At 44.6% G+C, this 14,139-nt stretch overlaps 3 protein-coding genes across 3 annotated transcripts; 1 reads left to right on the top strand and 2 right to left on the bottom strand.

Annotated features, from left to right (window-relative positions):
- Positions 1–1,516: 1,516 nt before the first annotated feature.
- On the bottom strand, positions 1,517–6,184 carry LOC133895443 (rab GTPase-activating protein 22-like). Its single transcript, XM_062335754.1, has 5 exons — positions 5,773–6,184; positions 4,840–4,975; positions 4,540–4,586; positions 3,368–3,421; positions 1,517–3,109 (listed from the first exon to the last, which is right to left on the bottom strand). Exons 1-5 carry the CDS (start codon positions 6,000–6,002, stop codon positions 1,876–1,878), a joined length of 1,701 nt encoding a protein of 566 aa, XP_062191738.1. The 5' UTR covers positions 6,003–6,184; the 3' UTR covers positions 1,517–1,875.
- A 3,521-nt stretch (positions 6,185–9,705) lies between these two features.
- Positions 9,706–11,822, bottom strand: LOC133895444 (probable 6-phosphogluconolactonase 3, chloroplastic). Its single transcript, XM_062335756.1, has 3 exons — positions 11,325–11,822; positions 11,112–11,247; positions 9,706–10,568 (listed from the first exon to the last, which is right to left on the bottom strand). Exons 1-3 carry the CDS (start codon positions 11,669–11,671, stop codon positions 10,089–10,091), a joined length of 963 nt encoding a protein of 320 aa, XP_062191740.1. The 5' UTR covers positions 11,672–11,822; the 3' UTR covers positions 9,706–10,088.
- On the top strand, positions 11,670–13,679 carry LOC133895216 (uncharacterized). Its single transcript, XM_062335374.1, has 2 exons — positions 11,670–11,717; positions 12,575–13,679. Exons 1-2 carry the CDS (start codon positions 11,670–11,672, stop codon positions 13,508–13,510), a joined length of 984 nt encoding a protein of 327 aa, XP_062191358.1. The 3' UTR covers positions 13,511–13,679.
- The last annotated feature ends 460 nt before the right edge of the window (positions 13,680–14,139 follow it).

The following is a 14,139-nucleotide window of genomic DNA, read 5'->3' as shown; positions in this document are numbered from 1 at the left end:
GGCAACAGTGCTTAAGCCAACAGATATTTGGTGCATGGAACAAACCAAAGGTTAGGAAGTGTATAGTGTTGCAGCTGCACATTCCAGAGCGTGAAGTGCTCCGCACCATGCAATGCATGTGGAAAGCGAGCACAGGTGCACGAGTCAGGAAAAGACGTGACACCGCGCGCTCGGCACCCTAGCTCTTGTCGTCCTGGCCATAATCGATCGATCGATCGATCTCGAAGGCCACCAAGGCAAAGGAAGCTATGCATGGCTGGCTCCTACAGCGGTCCTGAGTCCGGAGACTAATCCAGAGAGATCGCCGTGGCCAGCCTTTGTCCCCTCCGGCGCTCGTCGGTCGCCTCGATCTCTTGGGTTGGGTGTCTGATTCATATGGATCCGGGACCAGTGCGTAGAGCGTTGAGCCTTCTTTGTCATTTAGCTATGTGTCCTCTCCTTCATTCTTTATGAGTTGTAACGGGATGCAGATATTTATGGGTTTATTTTAGTTCAATTTAATTAAGTAACTTAGATAAATTTTTTATCTTATATTATAAATATTATAAAGTTAGTTATGTAAGTTGAACTAGAATGGATCTATGGATTGCTCTAGGCTTATCCTTAAGTGGCAAGGACTATGTATGGAAATGGAATGTAGCTTGTGTAAAGTGGTGAATGCTGAATGTGAGCTAATGCTGTCGAGAAACGTTCAGGCGGGACTGGATGAAGAACACCGAGTCCTAGAATGGTGATTGAAAAATAAGATGGTTTCACGCACTCGGAAAATGGCCAGACCAGGATTCATGTTGGCCTTGCTGTGATCTCAAGCACAAGAATAAACCAGGAATGAGAATGGAGTGCGAAATGACAGTAAAGACTTAATTACGACATTACTCCGCATTACATCCAACAGTTGGGAACTTCTCCTGTAAATCTGCCCGGGAGTTGATTTATTCCGGATAATCTTAGGATCCTGTAATAATCGTGATGTGCCCGTTAGCAGAGTCAAAGACTTCGTAATCCTCTTCATTATAAATCTGAGTACATATAGAATGTGTATAGAATATGGCGTGATTTTAGATGCTATAACTTACAGTTAATATTAAGGCTAAAAAAGCCACCAGCCAAAATGGAGAAAAATATTGCACACATGTTGTGCCCCATGGGCCATGGCAACCTCTGGCTGTCGCCTCATGTTGCGGACCATTGTTTCAGGTAAAATCACATCAGAGCTTTGGACGCTGGTGCAGGTGTCCGCTGAGCTGTACGATTGATCGCCATTTCTCTCCATGTTCCACGGACGAGGACGTCTAGAAAGTGGACGTCAGATGTTCACTTTCGATGGAATAGTGTAACAGTAACACTGGGGTAGCACCTCCATTACCAATTTAGCATGATCCAGCCAGCTCTGCACTGCGAGGTTATCCAACAAAACACTAAGTATATTCTCATGTGGTATCAAACATATAAACCAGGAACGAGAAGGCCTTGCTGTGATCTCAAGCACACGAATAAACCAGGAATGAGAATGGAGTGCGAAATGACAGTAAAGACTTAATTACGACATTACTCCGCATTACATCCAACAGTTAGGAACTTACTTCTCCTGTAAAAGATTCTAGGGAAAATATTGTTTTTGCCAAAAGTAGACATTAGACGCAAAAAAAAAAAAACCCTTAGCTATGGATAGCTTGCAATGACTGAACCACGGTGATCCAATGAGTTATATCAGCTTTGCTGAAGTGGAGACAACTTCGTCCTCACTTGAAGCTACAAGGTTCTCTATATATTACTAGAAAGGGTTTTATGCCATGTGATAAATAGCAGATGACAGATTACTAAATATGCCTCAGAGAATTGTTCGACAAAATGTAACTGAGGAAAGCAGTTGCATCAGATTTTGTCATGAAGGTTAACAACCAAGTGATGTGCATCATCTAGAAGCTTCCAGACATCTAGGTGCCCAGCCATGCTATTGCACTCCCGCAGTATCTCATCCGTACTGCTGTACTTCTCAATTATCAGTTTCCTCCTCTGCAAGACGCAGGCCGCAATAGCATAGAGCAACAAGTCGTCGGTTGGAGGGGCATGAAGCCTTATCCTAGCCCAAGTGGACCTTCCAATCCCAGCTCGAATAGCGGCCTGGTCAGCCCACATGACCTCCCACAAACACACAGTCTGCTCAAAACTTAGCTCCCTCCTGAAGAGAACTACCACCATTCTGTACAGAAAGAAGCAGTCCTCAATCTGAAGTTTCTGCAGGTGCCTATAGAGGTGCGAGTCCTTGCGCTTGATGATCTGCGAGACAGTCTTCAGCTGTCTTCTTATTCCAACCTCATCAAGCCTAAAGTTGTGCCTCGCTTTCCTCATGAAACCCACAAAGCACCAAAATGCTTCATGATCTTCCTCCATCACTGCAATTATTGGTGACAAGAGATCACTCATTCCTTGACAGTAGCCAATCTCTGGATCATAGAGTGCATATGCCTCAAGCAATGCAACTAATCGTGCAGCATGATAAATCATGTAAGGCTCTAAATGGTCATAATCTTTCAACCCAACAGATATTGCAGATTGCAGTGCTTTTTCCTTAGAGACTTCAGCCTGGTTACGGGCAAATAGAGCCCATTCTGTATTTGCCCGGATAGCATCTACACGTATAATGCGCTGCCATGTGGCAAAATCCTCTGGTGTTTTGTCAGATAGAAAAAGGTCCGACTTAGATGAGGCGCTCCCGACAAATTTTGGTTTGGGATCACAGTTCTCTTCCATATTGGTAGAAACGGGTGTTCTGTCAGGGTCCTCTTCGTAGGAAGACTCAGAGTCAGACGATTCTGATTCTGCCATACATGGATCAACATATGTTAACTCACTTGTATCTTCATCCATGCATTCCACAGTATCCCAGTTATCACTCTCTGATTCTTCTGCCTTGTTGCCTATAGATTTCAATTCTTTGGGCAACACAGAAGCCCTCGTACTAACACCTTCAGAATAAGGTGACTCTGATCCCTCAGCCCCATCAGAAAAATCCTCATTAATGAACTCATTTATAACATTAAGCCCATTTCCCTTGTAGCAATTCAATATGCGATGGCACTGTTGCCTCAGCTTTTCATATTCTTTCCTGCAACAGAAGTTGTGGCAATTCAGTAATCAATAAACTAAGCACTATTGTGAACACATTATCTTCAGATAACAGGTACCACAGCATGTCTGATATCAGTCACGGAAGCAGAGGGTGCACACAGCTGTTATATCTACTTATTTACTCTTCTTTCACGGAATTTCAAGATCAATCATTCTCAATCCAAACTGGGAATTCAACTAAATTTAGAAAGCAAAAGTTGACTTAAGCCAAAGAATGGAGTTATGAAAATGATACCTTTTCTTTATATTGATGGTATTCCTGTCCTCTTCAGAACTATTCAAATCATAACTGTATATAACGAGAATCTGGTCAGTCTCTTGACTTGAGCAGCAATACATCAGATAAGATAGATAGATATTTAATAATAAAAGGATAAAACAGAACAGTGTGAAAGTAATTTGCTAAGCCTCGCGCAACCAAATGAAACATTTTTTTTCTCACCGTAAGTTGTGTGATTTGTTGCTAAGCATAAGATGATTTTCTTGGCTATTGGATTGCATTTGAGATACATGCACAAATGCTTCTAATTTTGATCGATTGGCCAAAAAATGTTATTTAAGAAAAATCAGTTACTTTACAAATAGACACTAGACAGGCCCATAAATAATAGAAGGAAAAATTAGCTTAGTATCATAGCCAAGAGGTATAAATTTAAAAGAAAATGCCATCAAATGTGAGGATGTCATGTGGAACCTAGGGCCACATATCACCGACAAACTGGATGGTATTTTCCAACTCAGTGACATTTGCTATGGTACTGGGTGATTCCAAATGCTGAGAATTTTCAAACCCAACTTTTGACCTATGAGAGACGAATGCATTTTGCTTTTGGCATGTTTTTGGTGATCCAGGCTGAGTAGTGTTCATAACCTAAAACTAAAACTCAATTTGGTGGGATTTCGGAATTTTGGATAAAATAATTATTTATAATTCTTTTGATTTTTTTAACAGTACTCACTCCATTTCTTTTCATAAGGCATATTTTGTCTAGGCACAGAGATTAAGGATGTTACTAGACAAGAGAATGATAGAGGGACTTGACCATACTACCAGGAGGAAATACGCTGGAAGGACGAATTTCGGCAAAGAACGGTGCGAAAAGCAGTGCAAGGAAATCCAGATCATGAACCAGGTACAAGTTTTGTCATCCATGGCATAAAATCATAGGAGTACTTCGTTTCTACTCACAGGCAACGTTACCATGTGAGACCCCGTTTTGGATGCTTGAAATTATTACAAGTGCATATGCACCATACAATTCTCGTTTTCACAAGAACAGATTAGTAGAGCATTCACATTAGACTAACTTCTTGAACTCTCAAATCATTTACCACTTCAAACTATGTTAATAGTATGATTGCTGCATCATACTAAATGCATAAAATAAAATAGGAGGATCATCTTACACAAGTAGAAATGGCCAAACTTCAGCCCTGATGTCAGGTTCAATTCCCTGGAAACATTGATATAATTAATTTAGTTTAACATTAAAGTTGAAAAAGTTGCACAGCGTCCAATAGGATCCGAAATGTACACAGCTAACGATTCTACATCAGGTGATGGTATATAAAGCAGCTTGAGTAGTAAAGTCTTGTGCTATGAATGCATAAGCATGTAAAGAGTACATATGTTGAGCTACTAAGGAAGTAATAACCCCTCAGTGGTTGTGTATATACAAAGAAGGTCCAGATAACAATAATGCTTACCCCACTGCGAACTTTCTTTAGAAACTTTCTTCCCCCATCACGAAGCTTCCCGTTTGCCGAAAATAGACGATTCCAGTGTTGACAAGAAAGTGCTCGTTTTCTTTTTCTTTGAGACCATGGAGATTTAATTCCACCTCTAGAAATCAAATGCGATAGGAAAGAAAGAATAAGTTGCCGTTGAGTGATGATTCCATGTTCTGCATTATTTTAGCTTGCCAAAAATACAATTGACCATAGCATTCACGGACTTTCATTCTCATATCAAATAACATTGCAACCAATTTAATGCTGTCCTTAAGAACTAAAATGTACTACTTTATTGGTTACCGCCAATATATATATACAACTCAAAATCTAACATATCCGCGAGCTACTAACACAAATGCTCAAGGTATTGGATTCATGACATCAGCAATTAGTGCTAGGTTAACTAACCCATATCATGTCACAGGAAATGGTTTTGAACTCTATCGCTACCAAGAAACAATATCCTAAAGGGGACGCCCAAACTATCCGAAATTGAGTCATTCGTATACTAAATCGCTCCCTTCGATGTTATACTGAATTGAACAAACTTCCAGCCCACATTTCACGTAACTAGCACTGCAAGGTGAGGCACAACTTTGTGCCTACTACAGCGAGCTGCAGAGTAAGACTTAACCAGATCAAAGCATAAAAAAAGCACCTGGTAGCTGGTTCTGAGCACTTGATCAGAAAAAATAAATAAATATTTTTATCTAAAGGCTAAAGCACATTTTGAAGCGATACTGATACCGAACAAACTACCACTTCCGCTGTACCACCAAACGAGCATAATTTTGACGATCAGTGCGCGAATCATAGTAAGGAAATGTCAACAGGCACCCAACAAAAATTCCCCATTTTAAGCGACTCCTTTTCTGCAGTAACCAGAATCCGACCAGGAGAACTCACCGGTCCAGGTTCGGAGAGGAAGGCGCCAGCGATGACGGGGAGGAGGCTGCCGCCAGTGACGCCGACGCTGAATCCGAACTCTCCGCTGCCGAACTCCCCGACGCCGCCAGAGAGGAGACCGACGAGGACGATGAGGAAACGAGGAGAAGAGACCGGAGGTGCATCCACGAAGAAGAATGCGCCCTCGGCGACGACGTCGACGAGGTGCTGGATCGCCGCAGGGGCTTCATCGCCCCTGCCTTCCTCCCTGCCCCGCCTCCACCTACCCCTTTTAAACTACGAGCACCAAGTCCACCCCGATTGCTTCCCGCATCAGCGCGGCGGGCTTCCCCATCGTCCTCGCCGCCGGCACTGGTGGACGCGGAGCACTGTGCGCCGACGGGTGATTCGATTCTCCTCCCCTGGAGCTGGAAGAGGGAGGAGGGAGTTGAAGCAGTTGGGTGCGGTAGGCCGGTTATAAACAGTCATCCACGGACACTGCCATGTGGGGACAACAGCTGGGGCCCAGACGTCAGTCACACGCAGTGCGTAGAGTACGTAGACCAACCATCCGATCGAGTGAGAGCACCTGTCGTTTTTTTGCAGCAGTCTTTGTCCTTTTTTTCTCCTGAAATTATGATTTGCAGCCAATTACGACAGGAAACTTTTCCTTTAATTTTTACCTTTTTTGCGCTTTCATTGAGATTTGGTTCGGTATCTACTTTTAAACGAAGAGGATTTGGTTTGGTACCTGTCGATTTCTTGTGTTATTACGAGTTACTCATCTTGCCAGGTCGTAATCTTATCGTCCTTCGTGGTAGTATAGGATAGTGTCGTATCTTTCTTCGTGTGTGTGACGCTTATATGTGATATGTGTAATTTTTAGAGATGTCTGTTTTAGCTTAGGTATATTTTTTATTAAATCTTGAGATAAAGTACATGTATATGTGGTGTGTTTAGTGGTCAAAATATATGCTCGTGTTACGTAAGGTTGTGTCTCTAATCTTTTTTAGACGTGTGTTAGAATACATCAATTTTATAGGTATGAGTGTAACATACATATGTGCAATGGTGGATAGTATCTCAGACACACTTGAGAGCCCTCCAACCCATACAATTTTTAGGTACGAAGGATGAAGAAGAGGAGAAGAATAGAAAGAGGAGGAAGAAGAAAAATAGATGCTAAGAAGAAGGAAAGAGAAGTTGAACACCTTTAATTCTTAACTCTGGATCTGTCTCTATATGTGTAAATGTGTCCGACCTGTACTCTCTGAAAAAATCTGAGTTATCAGTGGTCAACTGAACACATAACCACACTTGGTCGTCGCAGAAAAAAAAAATGATCAGCTATTATGATATTTCGACGACACGGCCAAAGGTTGTTGCTCAGCCTGAAGACTGATCAACCTTCCGAACGAGCCGTTCCATTCCACTCCATTCCTCAGCCAACGCGGTCAAGTCAAACGAAAAAAAAATCAGCCTTTTTAGATGAAAAAACAATTTCAGCTTACTACGCAGATGATGAATAAAACGCATGTCACGCGCGATTATAAACTCGCGGAGCTGATTATGCCACGATGTCATCCCGGTCTATGTGTGATTCTCTGACCATTGCACAACAGCATGATTTGGTCTGTTCCTTGAGACCGACCCGTCAGATCTTCTGTTCTCCATGTCTCCCCGGCAGAACGGCCTGTTTCGAGCATAAAGCAGAGTCAAAAGATTCGAGAGGTCCTTGTCACCACTCCATTTTTTGCATTGCGTTGATCCTTGCCTCGGAGGCTTCGGCGATTCTGGCAATGGCAGGGACGACAAAGCAGAGCGCCGCCGGCCGGGCAGGAAGGCCAAGATCCCGACGCGGACGGCGACGGCCTCACGCGCGGGACACCGTGCTCCCCGGGCCGGAGACCGGGACGCAGTTCTTTTTTATAGTAGAACAGAATTGGCGCGCATGACGCTCCGGCTCCGGCCATGTTCCTCTCCTCCTACGTGTTCATGTGACTCGACCTCTCGCGAGAGTCACATGAGGGCTCCAAGAGTTAATAAGGTTATCGCATAGATTTCTAGATTCTTTTTTTTTTTATCAAGAGACGCTGCCTGCACCGGGGCAATTTACTCGTGGTCATGTGTTGCGGCTGAAGTTTTGCATTGTCTGAACTCTCAACTGCGCTGAGCAGCAGGCTGCGGTGTCTGGGTCTGACATGCAGAAATGGCAGATGCAGCTGTCTCAGGTATCTTGGCACCCATCAGTAACTCCTCAGTATCTGACTGTTTCATAGCTGATGACATGGTACCTGATGCATATCAGAGAGAGAGAGAGAGAGAGAGAGAGAATCAGGGAGGAAATGCAGGAGGTCCGGCATCTGATACATATCTGGGGTTCAGTTGGAAAATTGTGATGCTCTTTTTTCTTTTTCGATAGGAAGTGATGTAAAGAATAGTACCAAAGGATGAGTATAAGTCTTATCCCATATATATACATATGATACCGAGCAAGATAGCAATTCATACACAATGAAAAGCTACTGATAAAGGTAAAAATAATTGCAGTAAACATCTCACTCTGGTGTAAAAGCTGGATACCAAAATAAAGCATATGAGAGTGAAACCCTACAAGTAATTGCTGCATAGAAGTGAAATAGATAGTATTGCTCTCAGATTTATGCAACAATTGGCCCTAAGACTTTGAAGTCTTGCTCCCAAATTGTTCTTCTAATATTATCATAGATTGGGCTAATAATGAGATCTCAACTAGCCAAAGAACTTGGACAATTAAATTAAAAAGGTTCTGGACAATGACTGATCTGAATTGATGGACATGATTCACTAGCCAAATAGAACTATTTAGCCACCCAGAAGTATGAAAACACACAGGGGGTGACAGGACCAGACTATACAGAACAGAGTTGCTCACTGCACCGACAGAACAAATGACAGAAATGCAAAATATATATGCGCATCAGAATGTATTCAGTATACAACCGTGTCCATTCACATGTGTCCAGCTATGTTCATTTCAGGCAACAACAGAATCATGTCCAAAGGTTTGCAATAGCAGAACCACCAGATCAGTATCCAGATCACAAGTTTTCCAGCTATTGTACTCATCTAATGGCCCAATCTAAAACCATTCATCATCACAGAGCATGCTATCAGAGAAGTGGAGGAATACTCACAGCAAAATATTGATTGAAATCAAAATGAAGGGAGGCTAGGCACGGCTTGGAAGCCACTGATCCAGAAAACCTATCGACCACCGTCGCCAACAGTGAGAGGAGATCGGAGATACAAAGCCCTTCACCGTATAGCCACTGCAGTACGGTCGAGCCTCGGCGCTGCAGCTCCGGCCACCAACCCTTTCTCTCCCAGATACCACACCAGAGATATCACCCGAGTAGCTCGGGTTCTGATCTTCAGAGACAAAAACCAGAGAGAGTTCACCGGGGAAAAGGAAAATTTCAGACTCGTTTCTGCACACAGAGAGGGGAAGGGAAAATATAGCTGCCTTATCTTCAGTGCGAAGGGCCAAAGCATAACTCCTCGGCGAGATACTTGCGGCCGCCCAACAAACCGAGATCCCCGGCGCTCCTGAAGACCAGCCGAGCCACCAGAGAACTCGGCAGGGGATTGCTCTCGCCGCCGCCGGCCTCTCCGCCCTCGCATACATCGCAGCCAGCCAACCCCTTCCCTTTTCCAACCCTAGACGCTGCTTATATCTCACCCACAGTGGGCCTGGGCTAAAACCCCGACCAAGGCTCAAAGTAGGCAGCCCAGGATCGGCCCAAGAGCATAAAACATTAAAACTTTCCACAAATTTCAACAGGAAGGACTGTTATGCTTTACTCATGAAAGTGCTCCATTTCTTACCTTGTTTTCTCACCTGAACGTTGAGGTCACATCGACAGTAATTTCATACGATCCAAGAATGACTCTGTTTCACAGCACATACATAGCTTGCCAGTCTACCATGAAGTCACCATTCCAGTTATTTCACCAAGCCAATGGTAAACACTTCATATCAAGGACTTTACAGAAATACATGAACTTCAAGTTATAAAATTGCTAGACATCAAAATCCTGGATTTTTTTTGTGCAAAGAGGCAGATGTGCAGTAGTATACAGACGTGCAAATACATTACCAAATTTTCATCTGCTGTCTTTTAGATGAGTAGAAAGGAAATGGAAATTACTTTGCAGATACTGGAACCAAAGACACATTTCTTCGGCACACTATAATAAAAAAAGGGCTCAAATTTTCCTGTCGAACCTAATAGATATTCATCAAATCTTTTATGAAGTACTTAAGATGAAGTTTCAAACTTATACAACCATGGGCTTCAAATGCTCGACAACATTAACACCGCTGGCTTGTCAGTGAACCAAGTGAGCTCTCCATCCTGAAGTGAAACCATCTCAACAGGCAGCAAATCTGATGCGCTATGCTCTTCTGAAAGTGCTTTGTGAACAGCACCAGCTTTTCCAGCACCGGTGACCACAAGTCCGATGTATGCCGATGAATTGATCACAGGGAAAGTAAATGTGATTCTCTCCGGTGGCGGTTTTGGAGAATCCTTGACAAAGGTGACCCACTTCTGGTTTTCATTGACAACAGGGTGACCTGGGAAGAGTGAGGCAACATGGCCATCAGGCCCCATCCCCAGGAGCATAAGATCGAACTTTGGGAACCCAGCTGCTGGTGACATTTCAATCACGCCATTCTTAACAAGTTGCTTTAAACGATTTTCATAGTTCTCTGCTGCTTCCTCGGCTGACAGCACATCATTTATGGCATAAACTTGGCTGGCAGGAATAGGCACCTATGTTGTAGAAAGACAAATATGAAAACTGAGATGTAGTGTAGAAGAAAGGTAAAAAGGTTTCTGCTGGCAATATACTATGAGGATGTAGATATGAACTTCTACACACAATTCTACTATACACGCCAAGGTGAATTCGTCACAAACATACATCATGTGGGAAATGTACTTCAATTTGAAAACACGAATACAGACTACCTACACATACAGATTAAGCAGACGTTACTATTTTTTCCCTCAAAGACTATCTAAATCCCAGACAGACAACTCATTATTGCTGAATATCGACATTTTTCTAGTATTCATCAAAGTCAATCTCCCAGTATAAAGAACATCATGAGAAGAACTACAGCAATAAGTCCAAAAAAACATGCAAAGAAGTATATAATCTGCACAAAATTTCCACATTTCCAATCTCCATCACTCCTAAACCATCATGATCCCATTTATGCATAGTAATTAAATAACCAAAACCGCAAAATTCTAGCTTGCACCATCGAAACAGATGCTGAATATGACTACCTAAATTAACCAAGTGAGTACCTTAGAGAGCAACCCATCGAAGGCGAGCTTGTAGTTGCTATCCGCGTGGTCCTTGGGCACCACCCTCTCATCCACCCAGAACAGATGCCATTTACTCCAATCCACCGCCTCCAGGTACGGCGGCTCCGCCAGCTTCCTGTGAAAACCAAAGCCTACGACATCAAAACCCAAACGGGGACCAAGAAAGATGCGATCTTTAGGCGGTCCAAGAACCTGAGGGCCTTGACGAGGGAGCCGCCGGAGAGCACGACGGTGAAGGCGCCCCTCTCCGCGGCGAACTTCGCTGACAGGTCCGCCGTGTACTCGGCCAGCGACGCCGCGAGGTCCTCCTCGGCGTCGAAGATGAGAAGCTTCTTCCTGGACGCCGCCTCACCAGCGGCGGTGGGAGAGGCCATGGCGGAGACCGGCATGAGGGAAGAGTGCGAGGACGAATACGAAGATGTTAAGGGTTTGGAGGAAGGAGATCGATGGGGGGACGCCGGAACTCTGTACACCCGCGATGATCGGCGGTGGATGACGGAGGAGAGGGAGGTCGAGGCGGCGACGGTCGAGGTGGACATGTTGACGGCGGCGGCGTGGAAACTGGGAATGGAGAGGGGTTTCGGGGTTGGTGGTGAAAAGACGGGGTCGGATGGGAAACAAGGATCACTTTATAGCCATCCAGATTGCGATTGACGGCTGGATCGCGCGGGCTTGCCTCGTTCTGGCCCTTTCGACCTGGGCACTGGACACGTTTTCCTTTCTCTGATGTTATCGCCTCTTCTTGTGCTTTATTTATATATTCTTTTATTTCTGGAATTTATGAATACGTGCGTTCCTTTTGAAAATTTGAAAATTTAGAGATCTAGACGCCCATCCAACAAATGATAGGTCATGTGGCATCTGATCATTACTATTAATCTATCTTTAAAAAACTACCCGACTAGGTTCACCGCATGCCATGTTAACTTGCTGTCCGTTGGACAAACGACAAGCGTATAGATCTACGAACTTTTTAGGTTTACATGGCACTTAGGCATTACTATCGATCTAATCTTTAAAAAGTTATTCGATCGGATTCAACTTATGCTATGTTGACCTACCATCTATTAAATAGATGACAGACGTATAGATTTACAAATTTTTAAAACAAACGCACATACTTACAAATTCCGAAAATAGAAGATGTATAAATAAAAATTCCTTCTTCTTGGTCAGCGTACTAAGATTGGCCCACTAATCTGGTCCAGCCCAACTACAGCCCACTAAGAAAAATTCCAAAAAAACTCAGCGGAGTCCCTCACAGAGATCGGAGTCATTCTGAGAGAGAGGCTCACCGGCGGCGGTTAGGTCACCAGCAAAAATGGCGACGGCCAGGCGCTGGCGGAGCGTCTCCCCTCCGGCCACCCCCTCCTCGTCTCGGGGTCCCGTAGCTACCGCATCCACGCCTACTTCCCGCCGGAGCTCATCCCCGAGGTCACTAGGCGCCTGACGAGCCTCCAGGACTTCTTCTCCCTCCGCGCCGCCCTCCCGCTGACCCCGTCCAACCTCGCCTCCCAGGCGCCACTCCTCCTCGTCCCCCAGGCGGCTACCGCACCCCATGCCCTCTTCCACCTCACCCTCGGTCGTATCCACCTCTTCCGCCGCCCCCGCGCGCGCCTCACCCACTTCCACTCCCTCGGCTGCCGCCTCGCGTTGTACAACCGCCGCGAGCTCCACATCGTCCACCTCCTCACTGGCGAGCAGACCCGCCTCCCCACCGCCCCACACGACTTCAGCCGCGTCCTCCTCTCCGGCGACCTCGTCCTCACCTGGATGCACTTCGGCCGCGCACCGTCCAGTACTGCCGCCTCGGGGCCACTGAGTGGCGCGTGGCGTCAATCAGCAAACCCTACCGCTTTGATGAATCGATCTTTGTGAATGGCACCCTCAACGCGGTGGTTGCCCCAGGTTACCGTCCCGCCGTTGTCGAGCTGCCAGACAACAACAGCAACAGCTCGGTGGAATTGGCGTTTCTCGGAGGCGAATTGGATCCACAGGCTCTGCATCCGCACGAGGCACCGGTGTTGTACTTGTACCTTGCAGAGTGCCGCGGTGAGCTGATACTCATTAGCGCCGCGGGGCTCCATCAACGGGTGTACCATGCTTTCCGGTGGAACAATGGGGAGGCGAAATGGGTGAGGATTACTAGCCTTGGTGGATGCACGCTGTTCTTTGCGCATTATCGTTTTGCAGGGTGCCTTGGTCCTGATCATCCAGGGATCAGAGGGGACTGCATATACTTCACACAGAAGGAAGGTCGTTGGTGCGAGTATTCCTTGGTTGATGGGTCTTCTGATGAATTTGTTCCTGACTACCCAGGAGGAATAGTGATGTCTGGTTTTAGTGCACCGACTTGGGTTTTTCCGAGCAGGTGTTAGTGAGCTCAAATAAGTTTGGAGCTGAAGAGAAGTTCTTGTCCAAAGGTAACATATGAGCCCTTAGTTACCTGTTGCATATCGCAAATGTTGTTGGACTGCTTACTTAGCTACTTCCTTGTTGAACTGTTGACACCAATACTTGGAGATTTCACTGCGCGCAACTTGATGATTCAATTCTTCTTCTGGAATGGACATTGTGTTCAATGGATAGCATCTACTTTTGATTTCTGAGTTGTGTATGTTTCCCATTTCATACATTACTATCTTTTGCCTGCTATGTTACTTTCATCATATTAGTGATTGATGTTGCTCGATAAATTCTAGCTTCACGAGTTATCATTAGTCGATTAATGTTAGCAATTTCGATGCATTTAGAAACTGAATATCACTTTTAGGAATCAACGCTTGACATGGTTGTGAGTAGTATTTTTTTAAAGAAAAAAATGATTCTCACTTGAATGAGTTGGATTGGTTCCAGGCGCATGATCTTAATGGTGTTCTCATTTACGTTCAACAATCGCCACGACATGATATTTTTAGAGCTAAACCATAAAATCTTTTAGAACGTACATTTTTTTAAAAAAAATCATAACTACTTTAATAGTATTTAAAATTTTGAGAACAATATA

Source organism: Phragmites australis, chromosome 16, assembly GCF_958298935.1.
Source record: "Phragmites australis chromosome 16, lpPhrAust1.1, whole genome shotgun sequence".
In the NCBI taxonomy this organism is placed as follows: Eukaryota; Viridiplantae; Streptophyta; class Magnoliopsida; order Poales; family Poaceae; genus Phragmites; species Phragmites australis.
Note: the sequence above shows the minus strand (reverse complement) of the source record. Positions and strands in the feature narration are given on the sequence as shown.

Bases quoted from the DNA above. Each gene is read 5' to 3' on its own strand.
- LOC133895443 (XM_062335754.1), bottom strand. From the start codon at position 6,002: ATGAAGCCCCTGCGGCGATCCAGCACCTCGTCGACGTCGTCGCCGAGG. The intron at 4,587-4,839 runs GTAAGCATTATT...CAATGTTTCCAG, and splicing joins TAAAGAAAGTTCGCAGTGGG to GGAATTGAACCTGACATCAG. The intron at 3,110-3,367 runs GTATCATTTTCA...CTTCTGTTGCAG, and splicing joins ACCATCAATATAAAGAAAAG to GAAAGAATATGAAAAGCTGA.
- LOC133895444 (XM_062335756.1), bottom strand. From the start codon at position 11,671: ATGTCCACCTCGACCGTCGCCGCCTCGACCTCCCTCTCCTCCGTCATC. The intron at 11,248-11,324 runs GTTCTTGGACCG...TGGTTTTCACAG, and splicing joins TCCCTCGTCAAGGCCCTCAG to GAAGCTGGCGGAGCCGCCGT. The intron at 10,569-11,111 runs GTACTCACTTGG...TCTACAACATAG, and splicing joins TCGATGGGTTGCTCTCTAAG to GTGCCTATTCCTGCCAGCCA.
- LOC133895216 (XM_062335374.1), top strand. From the start codon at position 11,670: ATGTTGACGGCGGCGGCGTGGAAACTGGGAATGGAGAGGGGTTTCGGG. The intron at 11,718-12,574 runs GTTGGTGGTGAA...CGAGGTCACTAG, and splicing joins GAATGGAGAGGGGTTTCGGG to GCGCCTGACGAGCCTCCAGG.